At 35.8% G+C, this 24146-nt stretch overlaps 1 protein-coding gene across 1 annotated transcript; it reads right to left on the bottom strand.

Annotated features, from left to right (window-relative positions):
- Positions 1 to 1204: 1204 nt before the first annotated feature.
- Positions 1205 to 21221, bottom strand: LOC119779902 (ATPase family AAA domain-containing protein 2-like). The gene is made up of 28 exons (XM_038279749.1): positions 20919 to 21221; positions 20173 to 20261; positions 19476 to 19504; positions 18810 to 18900; positions 18091 to 18157; positions 16348 to 16426; positions 16148 to 16273; positions 15843 to 15900; positions 14882 to 14979; positions 14575 to 14714; positions 14285 to 14400; positions 13984 to 14158; positions 13547 to 13635; positions 13297 to 13456; positions 12986 to 13076; positions 11735 to 12049; positions 11543 to 11654; positions 11178 to 11364; positions 9648 to 9833; positions 9394 to 9526; positions 8918 to 9114; positions 8598 to 8757; positions 6798 to 6920; positions 6489 to 6575; positions 4481 to 4873; positions 3756 to 3889; positions 1883 to 2011; positions 1205 to 1660 (listed from the first exon to the last, which is right to left on the bottom strand). The coding sequence occupies exons 1-28, from the start codon at positions 21069 to 21071 to the stop codon at positions 1628 to 1630; spliced, it is 3750 nt and encodes a 1249-aa protein (XP_038135677.1). The 5' UTR covers positions 21072 to 21221; the 3' UTR covers positions 1205 to 1627.
- Positions 21222 to 24146: the final 2925 nt, after the last annotated feature.

The raw sequence follows: 24146 nt of genomic DNA, 5'->3' as shown, positions 1-24146 counted from the left end.
TTTCTGTTGCCTTGCACAAGTTAAGTTGATCTCCTGTATATAAATGTTATTTTCTCTCTTTTTTTGTAAGAAAGTGGAGATTCCTACTTGAAAATGTAAATTAATGTCTTTTGTACTTCGAAACACATCAACCAATAGGATTGAAGTTTTTCAAACCTTACCTTAAAGACATGTAAATTATTTATCTTTAACACCAAGTTTGCAATTTAAAGACAACAATGAGTTACTTGAAGACTAAAGCTGAGTGCATAGAGCCCTAGACTCTTATTTTGAAAGTGGTCAAAATAGGCGGAAGTACAAACTTGACGTAATGAGGTCAAATTTGTTATATTTTTCCGCGTCGGGTCAGAAGGTTCATCTGCGTCTTTACGTCAGATAGAGACGTGCATGTAGCATCCATTGATCGCTATTTACTGGTTCAACACAGTTGTCTGAATTAATAGTTATTAAATATAATATTATAGTTAATAATTTCTTCTTCAGTTCATTAACAACATTTTTCAGTGAATCAAATTCCTTCTTCAGCCGCCCTGATTTCTACTGTGTGTACTTTAGTTTTTTCTTGGATGATGCTATGGTATCCAAGGCCACATTTAACTTCCTTTTTAGGATTCTGCAGTGGTGTCCAAAGTACACACATTTGTTACTTAAGTAGAAGTATGGATACTGCAGTTTAAAACAAAAACAACCAGATGCCACTATATGAATTGAAAGCTAAATTGTTCAACTATTTAGAAGAATTCTTTGAGATTGGGCCAAGGATGAGGGAGGTCTTGTTGGTCTCCGTCTCCATCTTCAGATACACTCTCGCCTGTGTCCGACCTTTATGACATTTCAACATCTTTTTCTGAATCCGACATTGCAGCATGGCATAGACCTTCTGAATATGATTTGGGAAGTTGAAAACTGCTTGTTTTTAAGGCACAACTCTACAAGAGTGTGGGCTACCAAGATGGCTGCAGGTTAATTAAAACTTTTCGGCCTATCGGCAATCCAGTGACTAAATAGAGAACAGTGGAAACTTTTTTCAGTTTGGTCATATAAAAGTTAAAATATTATATAAAATACAACATGTACTAACAACTGAATTATTAATTATAATAACAAAAACAATGTCCTACAAATTCAAATATCTCATAGGAAGTATTAAAAAATTACAAAATAATTAAAAACAAATAGAAATAAGAACAACACACAAACTTGATTATAACAATTTCACAACAATTTATTCAAATAAATCCTGAATTTCTAACTCCTGCAGACAGAAAGCATGAAAAATTTTGTTTTCAAGAACAAAAAAAACCCACAAATTGAGCAACAGAGAAAACCAACACTAAACGATGACATTTTAATAACCCAAAACACACATTGTTTTTAATTTACCCAGACCTACACTTTTATAAAGTGCACATCATGATAAACATTCTAAGTAAACATGATAGTAATAAGCTTGTTTTTTTTTTTACTTTCAAAAATATTAAAGAAATAAATGTTAATATGATCTGATGCAACACTTTAGATACTGAGGTATTTAGATTTTTTCTAATTTTATAAATATATCTTAATAAATAGAATAAACAATAAAAATACTTTTCATTTAGAGTGACTCAGTTTTTGTTATCACTGCTCAGGAGAAGTTGTCAACCTCTTTCTTCATTTCCTAGAGAAAACAAACAAATAAATTATTTAAAATCAACTCCTTCTCTTCATGATGCCTTTTGTTTTTCTTTACATGAAATAAAAATACTTTATAAAGGAAGTATATTGAAGGTTATAGAAGCATGACTGTAATAAAGTAAAATACATGCTAAAAGAAAACTGTTGTAACATTTAACAACGTCCAAACTCCCTAAAAAGTAGTGAGTTTACGGTGTCGTTGTACCTTAATGAGCTCCGTCTTGTCATAGTTGTTTCTGTGTCTGTAGATGCATTGAGCCAACAGGGCATAAAGCTTCTCCAGAGGCTCCACCTCAGTGCCCTCTGTTTTAGCTACAGCTCTGCTCAGCAGATCCTGGAAAAGAAAAAACAAGAATTACTTTGAACAATAGTTACAACCAAAGTACTTTCTTTTATTCATATAGCTTCAATTCACAATATAAAAAGGTTTAAATTCATCCAGTCATTTTTAAATGTATAATCAAATTAGTACATTTAATAACCAGAGATCAATATGACCTTCAATTATATATCCCTTTATTAACCGATGCTGGTGAAACACAGGCTAACAAAATGGTCCCAGAATTAAGTTGAAAAAATGCACAAATTTAACTAAAAATGGATTTGAAGCATTTTCATAGCCTGAATTAAATTGGTTAAATGTGTCCAGATATTCTTATTGATAGTTTCTCAACAGAACCCTCATATTATCAATCTGAGAGAAAAAGGTAGAGAATTATGTTTTTATTTAAATTTAAGACTCAGGAAATAGATGTTTATACCAGAGACATCGATAAACCTCCGCGTAATTGTTAAAATAGGCGCACCTGCCGACAGAGCGGCCATCTTGGTTCAGACCAAGCTGCGTCAGGGAGAATACACATCAATTGGGGCAAACATTACTTAATGAATTCAGACAGTGAATCTGGTGAACTCTCAGCTGAATGAAAATGTTAAAGGGTCAATATGGTACCAGCTGATTAATATAAATTATTTTCTACCATGATGCATACATTCGATTTTATATTGACAGTTAGCAAATTCCAGAGCTTCCTCTCTGGAGGCCCGACTTTTATTCAACCTATGGGTGCAAAAATGAAAGAAGACTACAAAGCAGACCCAGTACAATTACCTTTCATATGTGGGATTTTATGACAGATTATCCTCTTATTTATATATATATATATATATATATATATATATATATATATATATATATATATATATATATATATATATATATATATATATATATATATATATATATATATATATATATATATAATTTTAATCAAGTTTGACTTTGGTTTCAATAGTTTTGATTCAGAGTTAATATGTATGATCCCTCTGAAAGGTAATCATAATATTAGTTTTTGACTTTCAAATGGTTGTGAAAGGTAAGAACTTATTGTTGTACTGAGTTGCCTCCTATTAATTCTGTCAGCATCTGTCTGAACTATGGTCTGACCCAATATGGTCGCCCTACAGGTATACCACCTACATGTATACCACCTACAGGTATACCACCTACAGGCACCAGGTATACCAAGCCGTCAGAAACGTCCAATGGGACGGCTACGTATTAATGTCTATGGTTGTCAGTTGTAAAAATTAGCTCCAATATAATTTAAGTTCAGGAAGAACAAAACACAGGTTTTTTTGCTTGTTTTTAAAAGATTAGCTGTTTGAAGTCATTCAGACCTCGTCCAATGATGGGCGGATAAAAAAAAAAAAAAAAGTCTCTAAATATGGAAAAAAAAATTCTTTCACTTCATGACTATGCACAAACTTTATTTAATCTGCACTTCATATTGATGGTTACTATAGTAATGAATGTTGTCACTGCCCTACACTGGTAAACAAATTTACCTGTTAAGGGACAATAAAAAAAGACACTAAAATTATTTGCCATTTTTGATGAAATATCGCAAACTTCTTGAAAATATTTGCAAAGCTGTAACGTCTTGTATTTACTTCATTTCAGAAGTATAAGAACACTCAACAAAATAAAATATTTCTACCATGTTTTAGTAGCTAGCAGTGGTAATCTTAAAAACGGCCCAAATATGGACAAAAACAGCCTAACCTGAGTTACTTACTTTCAGCTTTTTATGATCCACTACCAGCGGGGGGGCTTGCTCTTTCACCATCTCTGCAGATCTATCCATGTTGAACTGCTGCATTTGCTCGAAGACGGCCTTGTTTGCTCTCATCTCGCTCTTCCTCTGCCTCTCTGGGGAAGAAAGAAAATGATTGTTCTTGTAATTAAATAGATAGATTAATCACTATTTGGGAGCGCAGACAATGCAGCAAACAAACAACACATGACGTACAGTTTATAACTCTAAAACCACAGGTAATAAAACATTAACCTCAATCTTTATTTAAGGAGTAAATCTTTTTTGTCAATCAAGCGTCTTTTTTTTTTTTGCATCTAAAAGGTCTATTAGGGGCATCAGTCAAATTAAGGAAAACAAGCTGTGCATGGTTCAGACAGGCACTAGCATTTCAAGCTAAAATAATCAGTCAAAGGAAGCTCCTCTTTTAAGTAATTTGCAGAGAATGTCTGTGTGACAGAATATCAGAGAGCATCTGTTCTCAGCTCAGCTTTGTGCCAGTTTGGCTCTCTGCCCAGACGTCTGCCTGACTGTGAAAACTTTGCACTTTAGATCTTGCTCAGCAGCAGCAGCGAAGCAGAAGCACAGGCAGTGATTTCACTCCCTGTTTTACACGCTGCAGGGCTTTGAAGCTCAGTCACAGTCGACTGAAGGGCAGTTAGTAGAGCAGCCAGCTTTCACTCCAAATCTCTGTTACACAAACACACCCAATTTCTTTAAATAAAACTCGGTCAGCGCCTTCCTTCGGGCTGGGTCGGACTTTGAAGGCCTGTTTTGCTGCCTGTGGTCCGGGCTAATTTTGGGAGTATTGCTGGACGGATTGTATACTTGCTGGAGCCTTTTTTGGAGAGATTTGAATGCATGATGGTTCCGGTTAATAGTTAGGAAGGTGTTCCTGTCTTCATCGCTGCTGTCTGATAAACTAGAAGAGCTTTGGTCAGTAGAAACACTCCCTCCTCTGATTCCATTGGAATCTGAACTGGTTACGCTGGACATTGAGGAGGAGGAGGTGGAAGCTGTCTTCTTTGGCTGCCATTTCTTAAGCACACCAGTGCTCCACTTGGATTTTCGTGTCGATTTGAAACACTTTTTCTTACGCGCTGCAGAAATAATACAGAAGAGGGTTGGGATTGAGGGGAGGGAGAGGAAAGGAAGGGTCATTACAACAAGAAGAAAAGAGCTGGAGTAGAACTGAATCCTCATTACTGTTCAATTGATCTTCCTTTCTGTTTGGGACTTTTCCCCTCAGCTGCAGAATCCCTCATTCACTTTTCCTCCTTTGGTCAGCTTGATGGTTGTTCCCTTTTCCTCTCACCTGCTCTGAGACTAATGCTTTTATGTTCAATTAAAGGCTCTGCAGCTCTATGTCCTTGAAGCTTTGCCCTCACATCCTCTTTTCTGCAGGGATTTATTAAACAAACATATCTCTTAAATATGACTATTCAAAAAAAACAAAAAAACACTAATTTTAAAAATTGTATTCCAAAAAAGTTTTTAAAAAACAATCCACTGGACTTAGTTTCAAAGTTTGAAGATGTTTTGCTTCCCATCCAGGAAGCTTTTTCAATTCAAAATGTCAGAAATAGCATTGAGTTTAAAAATGGTAGTTTAACAGTTCTTCTGTAATATAGGTCAAATCAGAAACATGGATTTAGAACTGACCAGATTATTAGGCAATTCAGACAATAAACTTTATGTACTTGAAATAAAAACACTAATTAGTATTCATTTTAATTAAGTATACTTTATCAATTCTAGATACACCTGACAATTAGTTATTTTTAATAAATAAGCTATATTAAACAAATGCATATCCACCTTGTAAGATTTATTTAATGGGGTGGTGTCAATGTTATTTAAAAAAAATGTTATATATTTATATAAATCTTAAAATTTGGGTAAAATACCTTTCTATCTCTCCTTTCTTTCATCTTTTCTCTTTTTTTCTTTTTTTCCCTTTCTTCTTCTGTTTTTCTGCTGTATTGACATTGCAGTGTCCATATAAACTGTAAAACTCCCTGCATAATTATAATAAAGCAATTTATATGCATGAAACAAGTGGAGCAGTATGGCAATTGCACTTGTGAAAGTAAAATCTGTTGGGCTCTTTTTGGCATCAAGACAATTATTCTTATTGCCACATTGCCAGACAGGACACTGTTAAAAAAAATAAAAAATTTGGGTAAAATATTTTTGTGTTTAACTTTACCTTGTGTAGTGTGAAAAAAGTATTCAACTATTCACCCTAGTTAAATAAAAGGAGATCGATTGATTTCACTCAGTCGGCACTTTATTCATAATATCTTTGCAAAGAGAGAACAGTTCATCATACAGCCCTTATGGTACAGTATTCAGCCCTGTTCTGCCTGAGCAGCATTTGTTCCCCCTTACTTACAGCAATGGAAAAGTAGTCAGAGTCAAAAGAAATTACAGACAATTTGTTTAACAGTAACATGTTATGAATAAACCTTGAGAAATTATCTGGTTTGTCATGGGAAGAAGCTATGTCTGGTCTGCAAACACCACGCAGAGAATTGTGTGGCCTTGCAGGTGAAACAGACTGAGTGAAAACTTTTATAGTGAGTAAATAGGATAAATAATATATGAAATACGAGAAATCTAAATTTTCTGACAACACCTGTTGGTTCACATAACTTTAAGTTTAATTTTAGTGTTAAGTTACATTCATGAAAAAAATTAATAAATAAAGCTCACCCTGAGGTCCAGTGCTGTTCCGGGTGAAGACCTGGTTGTAGAGGCTGTTGGCCAAGTCTAGATTGGCCCTGGGCCTGTAGGATAACGCTGTCACAAAAAGAAGTCTTAATTTTTAGTATGAAGGTTTTATTAATAAGTAGAATAATAACACAAATAAATACAAACCACCAATGCTGCGAGACATTTCTATTCAAAAGCCTTTTAATACAGGTGTTTTATTATTACTTTAAATCTCATTTAGTAAAATGAAGCTGAGCGTCTGAACACCTGGTTTAATTGGGCCACGCTGAACACTGAGTAAATTTTTACCTCTTTCAATGCGGGACTCTCGGATTTCCTCACAGATTCTCTGGAAATCTTTGTCCAGTTCTTTTCTGATGATGGTTCGCATTGTGTCCTTCAGGGTGCATGCATGGTGACGGATGTGACGGTCTGACATATGCAAACATTTACACATTAGACTTAAAATACACATGAGTTGAATTCATGCTCAATAAAACAAGAATCAAAAACAGGAATCAAGCGGATTAGATTCAGTTATTGAGAAAAATCAATAAAGTTTTTAACCAATTTATCCAAACTAGTTTCAATAATTGTCACTAAGTGAATCCAAAATTGTAAAATGATGCTTGATTTAATATGAGCCTGTATTCATCTAACAATGTAAATGAAATACTAATACTATCAAATTCAGCAGGAGGAGCAAATAAAATGGAAGGACGTTCCAGAACCTGAGAGCCACCGTCTGAAAGCTGAATCTGTTCCCCATGTCGTCATCTGATTGGCCCTTCAGCTATCATGTGACTTTAGAGGAGAGATAGTTGTGGTCTGTCCTCTCACTGATAAAACTTTCCAAAAAGGAAGTGGAGGTTTGACCAAAGTGAGCAGGTGGTTCACCAGCTTATCAACAGAACTATGTTTGACTGTTAAGTAAAATGAATTTTTCAGGATCAGATTTTCCAGCTATACCGGAATATCTGTACAAATACTGTAAAATATACACATTTTGTTTGACACAAAGGACAAACACTGCTAGTGTGTGTCAAGATTTCCCATCAGCCAAGCAGAGAGTCGGTGGGATCAGTCCTGCAGTCAGTCCTGCAGGTGGGCTGGCCTTTTGCTTCTGTTTAGATACTTAAACTCCTCTGTTTTCCCTGCATTCCTTCCTCTCAGTGAGTTCAGGAATAATAATCAAAATCAAGCCTAAAACTTGCCTTTAGGTCTCTGAAACTCTGCAAGCTTCAGCGTGGGTTAAGCTTTTAAACCCAATGATAAAGATTGAAATAATCAACACTAAACCAAAACAGATTTATAGGCTTCCAGTAGATATTCATGAAGGTTTATATGGTTTTTATATGGTTTATAAGCTTAGTTCTGCTTAAATTACTATATATATTTTTTATTATTTAGAATTTAATGGATCCTAAATTTCATTTTTGTTTATTAGAGAGCTATATGTGTATATACTTTATCTCTTTTTTTTAAATCTTTATTATCTTGTGTAGTTGGATGTGTGTATATATATTTATATATATAAAACTGTAACTGGAGTGTGCAACAAAAGTTATTTCTCTCTGGGATTATTAAAGTATTTCTGATTAACAGCATCATATAAGTACATCTATTATAGTGATAATGGGGTAGGGATAAATAAGTGTATAGTTCTCCCTGCTGCCTTTCGAACTCATATCTACTGTATACACCTATTTGTTTTCTTTTTTTGTTTTGTGTTTTTTTTTTTTTTTGTGTGTTTAAACTTATTTTTTGAAATAAAGTTTAATTTTTTTATTAATTAAATCAAAGAATTACTAAGAAATGTCCCTCCTACTTTAACTTGTGATAGCTATCAATTAATAAACTGGTAAAGAATTCCTCCTTTAGGAGGGGTTGATTTATTGTGGGTCTGATTAAACCATATTCTGACATTAACAAGGCTTCATGTGGTTTATTGATTCAACATAAATCTACATTTTTGTATACTTTTAATTTACTACTCAACCTTTTTCAAAGGTATCTTTACCTGCTTAGCAATGTATAAATACTAAAAGTATTTAAATTCAATGAGAAAAATCAGTCCATTGCAGGCAGAGCATCTTGATTTAGTCCCACCTGCTGGGTCTCTCTTTGGGTTGTACTCTAGAGCATTCTGCCAGATGAGGTCTACGTCTGACAAGAACTCATTAACGGTGACATATTTATGTTCATCGATGTTGGACAGCAGAGTGGAGAGGTCCATGGGGTTCTGGACCACCATGAGGTAGTCTGGCACCTGAAGAATGAAGGATATTAGAAAAATAGAGAGAGTTTATGGATTTTTGCTGCCCCTAAATGTACCAAATGCATCTAATGCTCTAATTGTTGCAGCTCCACAGTTTATGCCAACAAGATTTACAGTAAAATGACTAATTGATAAAACAGAATCAGTTTACCTCTTCGATGTCCACAGGTTTGGTGAAGGCCTTGAAGCGGCGGTCCAGCATCAGACGCTCTGTGAGGTTAGTGAGGAAGAGGCGGAGCTCCCTCAGCACATCCTCCTCCTGCTCCTCCAGACGGAGACGCTCCTGCTCTGACATCTGTCTTGGATAAGGAAGGGGAGCCACAGGAAGGATCTCTACCTTCTGGGTCACTAATGGAAGACAAGCAGGAATATTAGGCTTAATAATAATAATAATAATAATAATAAATCCAATTTGTACCGCACTTTTCATTAAGAAAAATCTCAAAGTGCTACACAGTGCAAATAAAATCAAAGATCAAAAATCAACCATAAAAATCATGTGGTCAATAAAATCAAAGATAAAAATAGGCTTAATGCTTCAAAAACGCTCGATTAACTTTTCAAAAAGCTGGTAACTTTATACTTGATAGTGGAGCAGAGCACCAGGAATCAAAACATGATAGAAACCTTTATTCCTGGACGGTGGAGGCTCTGCTGCCTGATTCAGAATGAGATCCCGAAAAAACTCTGTTCTCTCCTGCTGCATGGGAACAGTCATGGTATATATCTCCCCATACTCCTCCCGAAACAGAGACTGTATCTGATGAGAAAACAAGAATTTTTAGAGTCAACATGTGTGTTTTTTATTTCGCTTTCTGCTTTCAAACAATAGACGACATTCTATAACAGTGAATAGAGAGAAAAGTTGAAGGAAGCATCACCTCTGGGTCCAGCTGCTGGTGGGGGAGGCTGCAGGTGGCAAGGAGAAGGATGGGAGAGAATGGGGAGATGCTGCCTAGCAAGCTGAGGAAAGAGGCCCTGAGTGCCGATCCTGCCGTGTCCCACCACTGCTGGATGTGAGGGATGTAGAGGATGCTGGGAGACGTCCGCTTGGCCTCGCAGAACACCTGAACAGTGGAGAAATTTCCTCTGAAACCTTGTTTCAGTCTTTATCTAAATGCAATGGCGTAACTATCGGTAAGCAGAGACTGCAGTTGCTTAGGGGCCTTGTTACTGATACCTGGTTGGCCCCCTACGCAATTCTGGACTAGAGCGTCTCTTTGCAGATGGAATGGTGCGAAAAATTCCTCTTAAACCCACCTGATATAGCTGACCGCAGCGGACCGTATTTATACCCCAACACATGCCAGATTTCAACATAATGGCTTTTAAACATGACACCAATAGCAAAGCAGACAATCATACTTTTAAGTACTATGTTAATAACTGTGTATAGTTCATTAGACGGTTGGTTAAAAAATACACTCATATATATAATGTGTTTCAAACCACAATAAAGATCTTAAAAGAACAATGTATTTGAGTATTTTATTTTTTACAATACGACTTGGAATTATGGATAACCCAGAGCGTAGATTAAAACCATTACCGTTACGTACAATGTGTTAGCAACGATGGATACCAAAATGAGGTACTTAAGAGGATTCCAGAAAAGGAAAAACAAAGAGCTGCTGGAAGAACGCAGAAAACTTCCCAAAATAAACATGTCCTTTCAAAGAACCAAAAAGGGAGAGGTGGACGTTGCTGCTACAGTGAGTGAAGATTGCGAGATGAATGGAGAGGGCGTGGGTGAGGAGGGGAGCTGAGAAACTCAAGGTAGCCTATTAAGACTCATTTTACAGCGGAATATACTAAAGTATATCCATGTCTAGTGAAGGTGAAGAATGATGAAATGATGAAGTGTGTATGTATGAGGCACATTTAGGATCGTTTGTACGGCAGCAGCGGGGGTGTTTTACTTCATATGGGGCCCACCCAGATAATGTTGCTTACAACCCTCTTGTAGTGTCTTTAAACCATTGTCTAAACTGTTCTGTTATTTATTTTAATGTATCCTGCAGTTTCCCTTACCACCACTAGAGGCTGCTAAAGAACAGACTTTACTTCTTTATGATGTGTTGTTTGGTCAATAAAAAAGTAAACTTATACAGTATAACAAAGCTAAGACGACCCCAGGTCAAAGAAAGCATCCTAATTTTTGTCTATTTAATTCATTTAGTTGCAAACTTTAAAATGAACTTGATATTAAATTCTTTCACCATTTTGTTTATATATAATTTAGCTATTCTACAAATGTTAGATTAAATAAACTCTAATTAGATCAGGCAGATGACAATATATTGTTTTCTTTTAAGATATATTAAGCTTTAAACTGAGAATAACCGCTTTATAATTTGAGTAAAATGAAACTTTGTGAAGTTATCTAAGCATCCATGCAGTGTAAAAATAACCTGTGCACAGGCTTCCTCAGGCGAGGTGCTGCTGAGCCCAAACAACACAGCAGCATCCAGGCTGTGGACAGTGAAACGCTCCAGAGCATGCACGATCGCAGGGGCCAGGTGGGAGGTCTGACCAGAGTCTGGGCGACCCACCAGGAGCATTCGGGGGCGGTGGGCCATTGGGTGTTGTACTGCACTCCTGCAGGGGGCAGCAGAGCAGAGCAGTGAAAGATGAGTTCATGCAGGTGCTGACATTTTTTTATGTTAGATGGAATTAGGTGATATTATCCTAAAGCTTTAGATTTCTCTTTGACTCTCTTTAAACAACATGCTGGTTCCTTTTTTTTACTTTAATCAGATTTTTTTTTCAGCTTCACCTGGCAAAGTGCAGGAAGGTTTTCCTCTGGGAGGTGGAAGGAGCAGAGATGCTGCAGGTTGAGGAGCCTCCATCTGCTCCATTCATCAGACCATCGTCGCCAGAGGTCAGGTCTAACATTACATGACATTTCCAAATAAGACTCTACTCAGTAATACAACAGAAGTGCATTTAACCTTCAGCTTGATCTCACCCGGATCCCATTTCCTCTTCATCCCCTGCTCAGCATGTGGAAACAACTTCTGCACAACCTCAAGGATTTGGCACAGAGCAGCTTCCAGCAGGGGCCGAACCACCCTGGACAGCGGTTTGGTAGGACAGGCGTTGGAACGCTGAGAGGCCGGTTTCATCTTCCTCATGGCTGCCACAAAGTCACAGCTGCTGACGGAGATGGACGAGACGTCCAGCAAGAGCTTCTGGGAGGTTCCGTAGATCTGTGGGTAGCGGCGGCGCAGAGCGCACAGAGCTGCCTCTGTGCACACTGCCCTAATGTCAGCACCACAGTAACCTGTAAGAGTTTAGGTTATGTGAGGTCAGACATAAATAAAGGATAATTGATTTTCATCCTAAACACCAGGGCTGGGTGATATGCTCTTAATTTCTGATCATGATATTGGGTGATATTATCGTGATAATGATAAAAGTGATGATAAAAAAAAACATTATTCTTTTGCATTCATTCTTATTTACCTCTAAGGCTGTGACTACTTACTACAGCCATCATAGCCCCACAGTAAAAAATAATAGTGTTGAAGATTATAAACATTTAAATTCACCTTTTCCAGGAAACCAGTTACATATTTATGTATTATTTATAACACTTAACGTTTCATAGTAATAAAATCTATTTAAGTTCCTCAAAATGTATTAATGGCCAACATATTCTCATTATCAGTTCGTATGAAATCGTACGAAAAGTTATGCACACTATTTCGTACGTTTTGGACGTTTTTCCTCAAAAAACCAGATCAGTGCGCATGCGCTGGCAGACAGAAAAAAAAAGCAGATCCGCGGACGGACGTAAAACTGGGAAAAACAGTGCAATAATCACTTATTCATGTCTCTAACTACGTTGCTTGCTGTTTTATATCTTAGGGTTAGGGTTAGGGTCAGGGTTAGGGCTAATTGTAATTTATATTCTATGTTCTTGAATTGTGCGTAAGATGCACATACGACAAAAACAAAACGTATGAAATTACGGTGCATAACTTTTCGTACGATTTCATACGAACTCATAATGAGAATAGGTTGTAATGGCACAATGGAAAAAAAATGAAAGGAAAGGAAGAAATAGAAAAAAAATAAAATATTCTGACAATACACTCTGTTTCTAGGTTTTTACTTAATTTAATGTTTAAAGTTTGATAAATCAAACTTCTTCTCATGACTAGCAACTTAACAATAAACCATAAACAATACAATAAATGTCTTTCCTTCCACCTACCAACACATTTTTCTGCAAGTTCATCCAGAAAGTCTGCAGAAGGAGGAGGTTTCCACTGCCGGGTGTGGATCTTAAGGATCTCTTTACGTGACTGAAACAAAATGCAAAAAAAAAACATTTATAAAATAACATTTCAAACATGCAACACCTCCAACAATTTAATCCTCTAATCAGAAATACAAGTCACTATAAATATCATTCAAAATAAAATATTCTTAAAGTTTTACCAGCAAAAACTTTAAGGTCTTAAAGACTTTAACTCCTTATACTATTGACTAAGTTGTAAAATGCAGATCAGCTGTTAGTGCTACCTCTCTGTCAGGAAGGCCGAACAGAAACTCCCGATCGAAGCGTCCAGGGCGCCGCAGAGCCGGGTCGATGGAGTCCAGCCTGTTTGTCGCTCCGATAACCACCACTTCCCCTCGACTGTCCAACCCGTCCATCAGAGCCAGCAGAGTTGAAACGATAGAGCTGCAGAGGTTTCAAAATGAGGATGTGATCATTATGAACCATCGATGGTGAGCAAAGGTAAAAATCTGTCCATTTAGAGGCTGTAAAGACCTGTGGATCTGATCTTGTTTGCTGGATCGAACAGGAGCCAAACCATCGATCTCATCAAAGAAGATGATGGAGGGACGTCTGTCATACGCCTGAAAAACGGTCAGAAAACACGAAATATGATAGTCCAGACTTTAAGAAGCATCAACTTTCGTTATAATGATTTTCTTTCATACACTAAAGAGTCCATGGATACTTTATAGCATTTCAGGTGCAAACACATTAAAAAAGAACTACATTTAGAAAACGTACATAAATTATGTCATCTAGTGTTGTAGTACAGAGTACCAACACAAGACCAAGACCATATTAGGTCCTTGGTCTCTGTTGATGTGGTCTTGACTACAACACTAACATAATCCAACCATCAAACCTGGTATTTGTTTAACCTATTTTTTTTAGCAGACAGTCCAGTGATGTCATAATCTGCTGAAAGTTACCTGCTCAAACAGCAGCCGTAGCTGCCGCTCCGACTCGCCCACCCACTTGCTGAGACAGTCGGCTCCCTTCCTCATGAAGAAAGACACCTTTCTGTTACCGTGGCTACATTCATTGGCCAACGCCCTGGCAACCAGCGTCTTCCCTGTCCCAGGGGGACCATAGAACAGACAACCCCTGAACACAGTCAAAGCAAGTTTGATATTTAAACGTTAATACCAGTATATTAAAGCTTAATGGAATGTAGCGTTAAAGGATGTAAATAAATTCTGCAGAGCTTTGCATCATCGGTGTCTTTGTCACCTGGGAGGCTGAATCTTGAAATTGTCAAAGACTTCTGGATAGAGAAGAGGGAAGACCACCATCTCCTTTAGAGCTGAGATGTGACCTTCCAGTCCACCAATGCTGTCAAAGCCCACCTGAGGAGACAGCAAGATAAACAAGGACAGAGAGAAAACATTCAAGCAGAGATATTTGTGGGAGTGGACTGAGAAGTTAGAGAATCTGATGTTATATATAAATTATAGAGATGGAAAGGGTAGCGAAGGGGAAGAAAGAGGCCCTTAACCGGATGATTTGATGGTTTAACTTACAAACTGATCGATAGCCATGGGATCGATGTCAGCCAGACCTGCTCCTGCAGACTTGTCTCTGCGGGTCCTGAAAAGCTCCTCTTTACGCAGACCGTGAGCTCGGCTGCAAAACAAATCATGGAAAATGCCTCTTACATTATCTTGGATACAAACACATTCTAAAAATAGTCATAGGGAAAAAATAAGACCACCATTGATATTTTTTATTTATTCTTTTGAATTTTTTCCCTTTAAATGTTTTTTAATTTATTTTATCAACACTGGACTTATTGGTATCGGGTCCAAAATTTGGCTCCAGCACTCAGTTAGAGATTCCTTATCTCCGCTGACCTGCTAGATTCCTTTTCATCTTCACTGTCTGAGTCATCATCATCAGAGTCATTCGACCAAACACTCTGAGTCACTCTAAAGGGAAAAATAGAAGCAAACAAAAGATGAGTTTTTAAGATTCCGCAGAAGGATAATTCCTGTCAGAAGCTAATATAAACATAATTTCTTATTTTTGTGTACAGGTTTTTCATATCTAAGTGTTTCAGAACCTGAAAAATTTTTTAAATATTAGTCACATACATAAGAAAACACAAAATGTCGTTTTCAGATAAAGGGTTTTTATTATTAAGGGGGGAAAAAAACACTAAATCTAAATCTGTGATACAAATAAACGTGTCTCTTTGTATTTATTCATCTTCCAGGATCTGCCTGGTATTTCCGGCACAAAGCCGAGCATTATCATTAACCAAGAAGAATTAAAAGGAACCCTGCACTCCCTGCAGAAGCGCAAGGTTTAAGCAGGTCTATGGTTTCATTCCCAGACCTAAAAAATGTTTTATCCAGCACTGGTATCTTCATCCTCATAAAATCTGTTGGTGAGAGAGAACTGTGGTAGACCCACTCAGGGTCACTTTGTGGGCTCCAGCATGAAGGAGCAGTTAGCTGTCCTGTCACTGCTTTGTGTTCAGCTCTCCTACAGTAACCACTTATCTCATGGAATCTCCTCCATGCTTCTCAGCCTGTGCAACAAACATTCTGTGTCTGCTTCTCTTCTGTGCGGCAATGCCACGCATCGACCTGCTGTTCTGGTTGGGTTGAACTCAGTTTAAGTATTGTGAATCAGAAGAATAGCAGAACCTAGTCTGATGAAAAACTACTATAAATCAGTGAAAGAAAGGCCTCTTCCAGTCAGTCAATCATGTTTTCTCCAATTATTTCCCCTTTATTGCGACTCTGTTGACAGACAGGAGAAAGAAAGCTGTGGTGGTTGGTCTCACCTGAAGGCTCGCCCGCGGATCGGGTTCGTTCCTGTAAGGGAGGTTCTGTTCAGAAACTCTAAACAGTGTAAAACAGAAAATAACAAATATAAATCAGGATATTTATATCATAATCGACAAATTATTTTCTTTCTACTCATCTAAATGCTCAGAGTGCTTTAACATGTTCTCTCAAGCAGATCCACTTTTTCATGTCTCCTTCTGTTTTGATTTTTTTTTTTATAAATTGTGATTACTGACTCCATATCCCTCTTTCATGTTTATAGTGTTATGAGTGCAGATGTAGCCTCATATATCAGACTGACTGCTGCTGGATCCCTCATTCATGGATGAATCCTGACCCGGTCTAGCGTCAAAGTTCTGGTTCATGCTGCAGTTACTGTCCTCATCTGCAGTTGTTCCAAGCCCGCTGTCTACATCAGCGGTATCACCTGCAAATACCAGAGAAGAAGAGAGTTGGCAAACATCCAAACTGTTTCCTCCTGCTGGTCATGATCGCACAAACCATCGTCCTCATCGGAGTCACTAAGTTCCCTCTGCAGTGGTCCTGATGTTTTATTCCTCTGGGCTTTGGAGTAATTCGTCTATAAATAAAAAAAACTTTGTTAAATGATATTAGAAAATTGTGATTCTAAGCAACATTTTACAGTTTGGTCATCAGACCTTGTTTTTCTCTTTATTAATTTGGGATTTTTAAATTGCACAGCTGTACTTTTGTCATTTCTAAGAGGCTATGAAAATATTTGGTCAAAAACGAGTGAATTCTTATTAGTATTAAGAATTAATTTACAGAAACTGCCAGAGACACAAAGGTCAGCTGACATGATGCTCTTACACTTATTCCGACGCCCTAAAATTAAAATTAAAACTGCCGATCTTGGATGCTTGTTTATTGAAAACCTTAAATAAAACCATAAACAGATAGAAATAAATGATTTTCTCATTTCAGTTAGATTTGTTTCATGGGTCGTCCAGCTTTTCTTCATCCTCCTGCATGAGATGCTTCATTTATAACAGATGAAATGAGCAGCTGTTTCATGGTTAGATATTTTATTCTATAGTGGAACTCCTCCATTTTATATGATTGTTCACACAGGACCTTTGACCTCAGCAATGACTCATTTAAAGCTCCCCTCTGTAGTTTTTTCAGGCTATACCGAACAGAACCAATAACCTAAATAAACTCCCACAACTTCAGAAAGTTCACAAGAAAACTGTCATCACATCCAAACAGATCTAAACCTGATCATCTCCTTAACTTCATGTGACATAAATAAGCACGCTCTGATACTCCTCAAGCTTTCAGCCCCCTCCAATATGTTGGCAGCTGATAGAGCCGTCACCCCTTCCTCACAAGCCGTGAGCAGACGGAGAAGTCTGCGTGCAGCTGGGTGCACCTCCCTCACAGTGAGCTGATAAGACAGAGGGTGCCCACCCCTGCAGACTGTGAGAACACTTTGAACTGGGGCTTTAAACCTCCTGCAGAATGTAAACACGTGAGCAGCATGCTGTCAAAACAACAAAACAGGAACTGTGCAGAAAACTGAGCTATGTTTAGAGGCAGCTTCTTCTCAAACATAAAGAAAAGGTTGCTGATTATTGATGCTTTTTACTGTATCAGCTCACACCTTACTGTAATGGCTTCCTTATTTTGAATTAAGTTTTTATCTTTTTTAATACTTTTTCATATTATTAGTTATATGCTGCTAAGATGTGATGGAGTAACTTCACCACTATGCTGAATCTTCTTATCATAAAGAAAACCCAAACTGAGAAAACTAATGTGGTATTAGTATGACTACAAATAAAACAATTATACTAAAATATACGTTTTTTTTTTTATATAAGTTTTACTCAAACAAGGTTTTTTGTTGCCAAAGAAAATTTTTTGAAAAAAATGTTTGCTTAGCCAAATAAAAATCCCCAAGCTTTTGCAAAATCCTTTAAAATATTTTCAAATTAGTATGCTTAGTTTTATTTAATTGAGTATTTTAAATTAAATGAAGTCAAAGTTCATCCAGCTCCTCATTATATACAGGGAAAATTAACTAGCAGTGAGAAAAGAAGACTGAAAGGAGGTTCATCTTTCTGAGAGTATAATAACAATAAGCTGTTTGTTGGCACTAATAAGAATACCTATTATATTTTTTTGGCCTATTTGTTTCAAAATTCCATTAAAACAAAAATCATTCTTCAATTGCAGTAAAGCATATAGATATCCATGTCAATGTTTTTAGTCCACACTCACTCCATCTTTGTTGTTACTAATCAGTGGGTTTTTCCTCAGGTTGTTTGTCCCATTCAGGCTTCCATGGCTGCAGAGAAATTATATTCAAGATGAATGTCAGTCATTAAAATCTAATCTGTTTGATCAAAATGTTCTTTTCTTCTTGTAAGCACAACAAACACAAAAACAACATAATTTTTAAATGTATAATGTAAGATGTGTCTATGAACAAGGGATAAAATTGAATATTAATGACTTGATTTAACCAGTTATCAGCACTTTAAAACCTTTCATGATAAAGATTTTTCTGACCTGACTAGTGCATTTCTTTTAACAGATATTCTGAAAATTATACCATTTTATGAAAATGCAAAAAGCAGAATATACATAATAAACAACAATATGATCTCACTTTTTATATACATATATATATATACATATATATATATATATATATATATATATATATATATATATATATATATATATATATATATATATATATATATATATATATATATATATATATATATATATATATATATATATATATATATATATATATATATATATATATATATATATATATATAGTTGCACAATCTTATTTAGCCTGCAGAAATTACAAAAAAACTATTGTAAATTCTATTTAAAAGTAATTTATAAATCAAATTCAAACAGAAAACCTTCTAATTGCTGCTGTCTGTTTTATTTCCTGTTTATACCAGCGGGTCTTCTTACTTGTTGTTCCCATTAAACACATTAGAGGCCTGGTATCTGCCGGTCTGTGTGGTCGGCCGGGTGCTTCTTCTCACCCCACTCCTCCTGCTCCCTGAAACACATTATACAGAAAAACATATTTTATACAAATCTATAAGAAAACTGTTAAAGCTTTGAGAAAAAAATTGGATCAAACTAATGTGCTGGGACCCAAGAGAGAGTCTATATATATATATATGAGTTATGGAAATCATCTCTACATAAAAACATACATTTTCAAATAATTGCTAAAAGCACATTTGATCATTGTGATCAAAACCTGATAAAAATAATGTTACTGATTATCTGTGCCTTATTGTGTCACACAAGCATTTTAATGCTTTCAATAACATAGAACCAACAAGAATATAAGACACACTGAGGAACAGAATGAAAGAACGGTACAAAGGGGAAATTCGTCATTGATGTTGTCAAATAAACTTCTTCATGAAGATCCATAGGTTGAATACTAAAAAGTTAGCTCATCAAAGCTAAATAAAAAAAAACTTAGAGCACTAATGGGTGATGGTTAACTGCTTACAGCTCAAACTATGTTATTTTAATTTCTTAAATATAGATCTTGCCTTATATTTAAGGAGGTTTCAGAAGTCTATGATAATGTAAAATTTTAAATGTTGCTGTCCTTACCTGAAGGGTCCTGAAGTCTTTGAGATCTCCTGTCAAAACAGAACAAAAACCAGTAGAATGAAGAATAAAAACTGATTCAGGTGATCTAGTCTTGTTTACACTGACAGCACTACAACTGGAAACAACTTAGACTGCTCAATAGTTCTCCATAAATTATTCTCTTGATAGTTCAACATGTCAACACATCTTTTATGAAGATGATTTTTTTTAAAGAATTAATATAAAAGAGCTATTGCTTGACTTTGCTCTGAGTATTCTCTATAAGTTACAGTGCAAAAAAGAATGTAAAATGTTATAACTTAAAATAATTTCATGATCATGATACTGAATCATTTCCATTTACAACTTTTCATTTCCTTTAATGGATGATTTGGTTTGTACATTAGCACTGATCAGTAAAAAACTTAAATGACACATCTCTAAATTTTAAAGAAGAAATTATAAACTTAAAAACATAAATACACGCATTTGATGCTTTTTATGTCAGTGAGGTCTGGTGGGACACACAGCAAAGAGAAGAAAAAGGTTCTGGAACCTAACTTATGAAAGTTCTCCACAATCAAACCTTAATGAGTTTACTTAGACTTAGACTAAGACAACTACATGATGACATTTCGTTTAGTACAACTTTTTAGACACAGTAAACATTTCCATTCCATAAATGTAAATGAAGCAACCCTGAGTGTGAAAATGGTACCTGATGATCTTCTTCCTTGACTTTGCATCTTCATGCTTATATGGACCTGAACCGGTGTGAACTCGCTCTTCTTTCTTAGGTGGAACTTTCTGAGGAACATTTCATTAATCAGTTCTCTGTCATAATCGATGTAATACTCACACTGTCAGTCATCATTTCCACAAGCACAACTTCCATTTATTCATTATTAATGGTGTGACCTTAAGGAAGATGTTTCAGCTACACATCCAATAATAAATGCAATCAAAATATCAATGATGTTTGCTTGATTATGATGATGATTATAAATGATTATGGCTTCAATGCAATATTTTGGTGTTATATGTTAGCAAAAAGGCATGTAGATTCTACATGCCATTAATATATTTGACCAGTTTGAATGACTTTTAAAAGGTATCATTACATCAGATATATCTTTCATTATATTCTCATTTATCAAGACTGCAATTAGAAATAAACAAATGAAGAAACAGCTAACAGAACAGTATTTATACTTTATCAGCAGATTTGTTTATGTGACATGTTCCTGTAAAGTATACTGAAAGAAATACTAAAAGCTATTTTTTTACTTATATTAAGTAACACTTGCTTAACAATGCATATGAAAAGCGTGATGATGATCACTACCATTAATTATTTACAATTCTTGCATAAGGAGTGTTGCAAACTAAAAAGAAAAGTTGAATGATTCAGTTTAAACCTGTTTTTTGAGGCTTTTAGTGCTTCAAACACAAATATAGACTCACCTTGGAAAGCTTTATCTCCTTGGATCGGCTCACCGGTATCCCTCTGCGGGTCTCTGCCTGAGTTCCCTTCAGGAGCTCAGAGCCTTTGCCGGTCTTCTGCTTCGGTTTTGCCGGTTTGCGGCTCTGAGCCCTATTCCATCCGCCTGTCACCATGGTAACACTCCCAAGCGGCGAGTCCGTTAGCTTAACAGCTGAGGCACAAGAATTAAATAAAAGGTAAATACCAGCATCTTGACCTGTTGAGGAATATTTTGCAGAGATGATGTAAGAGTCGCCGACTAACTGTGTGAGTGAAGCTGAGAGTCAAACACACCCAGACAGAAAAAAACAGACAGAAACAGCCTGGTAAAGTCGAAGAACTCATGAGTTCTGTCGCCCCCTAGTGGCCTCATATATATACATACATACATATATATATATATATATATATATATATATATATATATATATATATATATATATATATATATATATATATATATATATATATAATGTGACAAAGACTAAGGAGCTCATAGTGGATCTGAGGAGGACAAAAACACCTGTGATCCCTGTTTCCATCCAGGGGGTTCCTGTTGACACTGTGGAGGAGTATAAGTACCTGGGAGTGTACTTTAACAATAAGTTGGACTGGACTAGAAACACCGAGGCGGTCTACAAAAAGGGCCAAAGCCGACTATTCTTCCTGAGGAGGCTGAAGTCCTTTAACATCTGTGGGGCGATGCTGAGGATGTTTTATGAGTCTGTTGTTGCTAGCACGCTCTTCTTTGCTGTCACATGCTGGGGCAGTGGGCTGAGGGTCGCTGAAAACAACAGACTGAACAAACTGATCAGGAGGGCCGGTGATGTTGTGGGGGAGCAGCTGGACACCCTGACCACCGTGGCAGAGAGAAGGATGCTGTCCAGGTTTCAGTCCATCTTAGACAATGACTCACATCCTCTCCACGACACACTGGTCCAGCAGACGAGCTCCTTCAGCAAAATACTCCTCCTACCCAGATGCACCACAGAGCGTCACAGGAAATCATTCCTACCTGTGGTCATCAACCTATATAACGCCTCCCTCAGGTGATTCAGCCCCCCCCTCTGTAATTGACATTTATGCACTACTTTTGCACGCCACCTATCACCTTACTTGGATTTATTCACTTTAATTGGACTTGTCACTCTATTTGGATTTAGGTTTTTACATATACATAGATATACGTACAGATATATATATATAGAAGAGCTATATGTGTATATATATTTTATCTCTTTTTATTCTTATTTTTTATCTTTATTATATTGTATAGTTGGATGTGTGTATATATCATGTAAAACTGTAACTAGAGCGTGTAACAAAAGTAATTTCCCTCTGGGATTATCAAAGTATTTCTGATTCTGATTCTGATATACACGTATACATATATATATACCGTATATATATATATATATATATATGCAGACATTTATTAATGAATAAAAAAAGAAAAAGGAATTGATTTAAATTTACTTTTTCTGAGTTTATTTTAAACAAACTTTTGCAACATTGTCTATACTATTATCATAATTTCTTCCTGTAAAGAAAACTCTAAGAATACATCTACTGATAAAATACAATATAAGAATAAATGGGTTAATGCTAAATTACTTGAAGACAATTTTAAGAAATCTTCACAACAGGACATCCAGGACTAAGGCCTCCGTACATGGGCTGTACATGGGTCGTGGTCAGGGTCACCACAGGTCTGCTGCCTTAGCAGTTTTTCACTTTTACTTTTTTGAACAACTTCTTCCTTGCAAAAGTCAGACTAATACAAGTTACTGAACACCACCTCACCTTAGTTACATCTGCAATATCTCACTCCATGCTCACAATTCACAGTCTATTTATTTGGTACTTATTGAACTATTATGGTTAACTCATTGCACTTTATTTTTATGTTTTCTGCTTGTATAGTGTCTCTCTATGTGCCTGACTGCTGGTTAAGTACAAATCAAAACATTGCATTATGCAATAATGCAAAACTAAATTAAAAAAGAAATTGAAAGACAGAATTAAATCTGTATTTTCTCCTTGAACATTCCTTTTAATGATGTACACTGAAAAAAATGTATCTACATAAGTCATTTTTTTCTTAAAAATAACTGAATTTTCTCTTGAACTGAGGTGGTAAGTGAGACAATGGAACAAGATGATTTACATTTAAATAAGAAAAAAATATTGCATTTTCTTATTTCAAGCACATATTATCTAATTATCTTATTTTAAGAGTAAAAGTACCCATTCCATTGGCAGATCATCTTATTTACCTACTCCAATTAAGGATAAAAAAAACTTAATTTAAAAAATGTTGACTTATTGTTGACTTATTTCTAGTTTTAAACTCTTCATTCAGAATAGTAACAGGACATTGAAAAAAAACTCATCCTTATAACTTTGGTGTCATTTATAAATCTCTAGTGCGAGCCACCAGAACTGACAAAGAATCGTAGACAGGAGTTAAAATGTTTTCAGAAATATGAGCAAAATTCAGGTTACCTCTGATTTAAGCCTGTTTTATGACAGCATGACCTTTATTACTGACAATTTCCACACAGAAAAAAAATAAAAAACGTTTGGCTCACTACATTTAATAAACAAATATTAACATATGTTTGCACATAACAAAAAAGGAAGAGGCAATTTTTAGTACACACTGTATTTTAATAGGAAAGATAACACAAAACACCCGTTTATTAAAGGTAATTCATTTTTTTTCATCACAATTTATGAGACGAATCCACAGCTTACTTATACTACTTATTTCCTACTATGTTTCATTTAACTTTAAGCATAACATCTTTTTGCTCATATCTATCCACAGAAAGAATATTGATGGCAGAATATCAGATTATAGACTTAGTTTAGAGTTTAAGGAATAATCAAACATTCACAGCATTGAAGTAAACAAAAATAAAAAAAATAATCCATGTCAAGCAGTTAGGACAGATGGAAAAAGCTTGAAAAATAATTGTAATATTAGATAAATTTTCTTAAAGTCTTAACTGTATATTGTTTTTATGGATCTCATTAATGCATTAAGTTACAGCAGTATAGTTTAGTTATTTTGTAAATGCAATATTGTAAAGTCCTTTTTATTCATCCGTTCCTTCATAAAGGTCTTTTTAAATCGAGTTGCGAGGTTTTATTAAGGAATTTCAAATCTATACATCTTATCTAAATGTAAGTTATTACACCATGTT

Source organism: Cyprinodon tularosa, unplaced genomic scaffold (assembly GCF_016077235.1).
Source record: "Cyprinodon tularosa strain WSP-4 unplaced genomic scaffold, ASM1607723v1 ctg153, whole genome shotgun sequence".
NCBI classification, from domain to species: Eukaryota; Metazoa; Chordata; class Actinopteri; order Cyprinodontiformes; family Cyprinodontidae; genus Cyprinodon; species Cyprinodon tularosa.
This window is presented reverse-complemented; position numbering and strand designations above follow the sequence as displayed.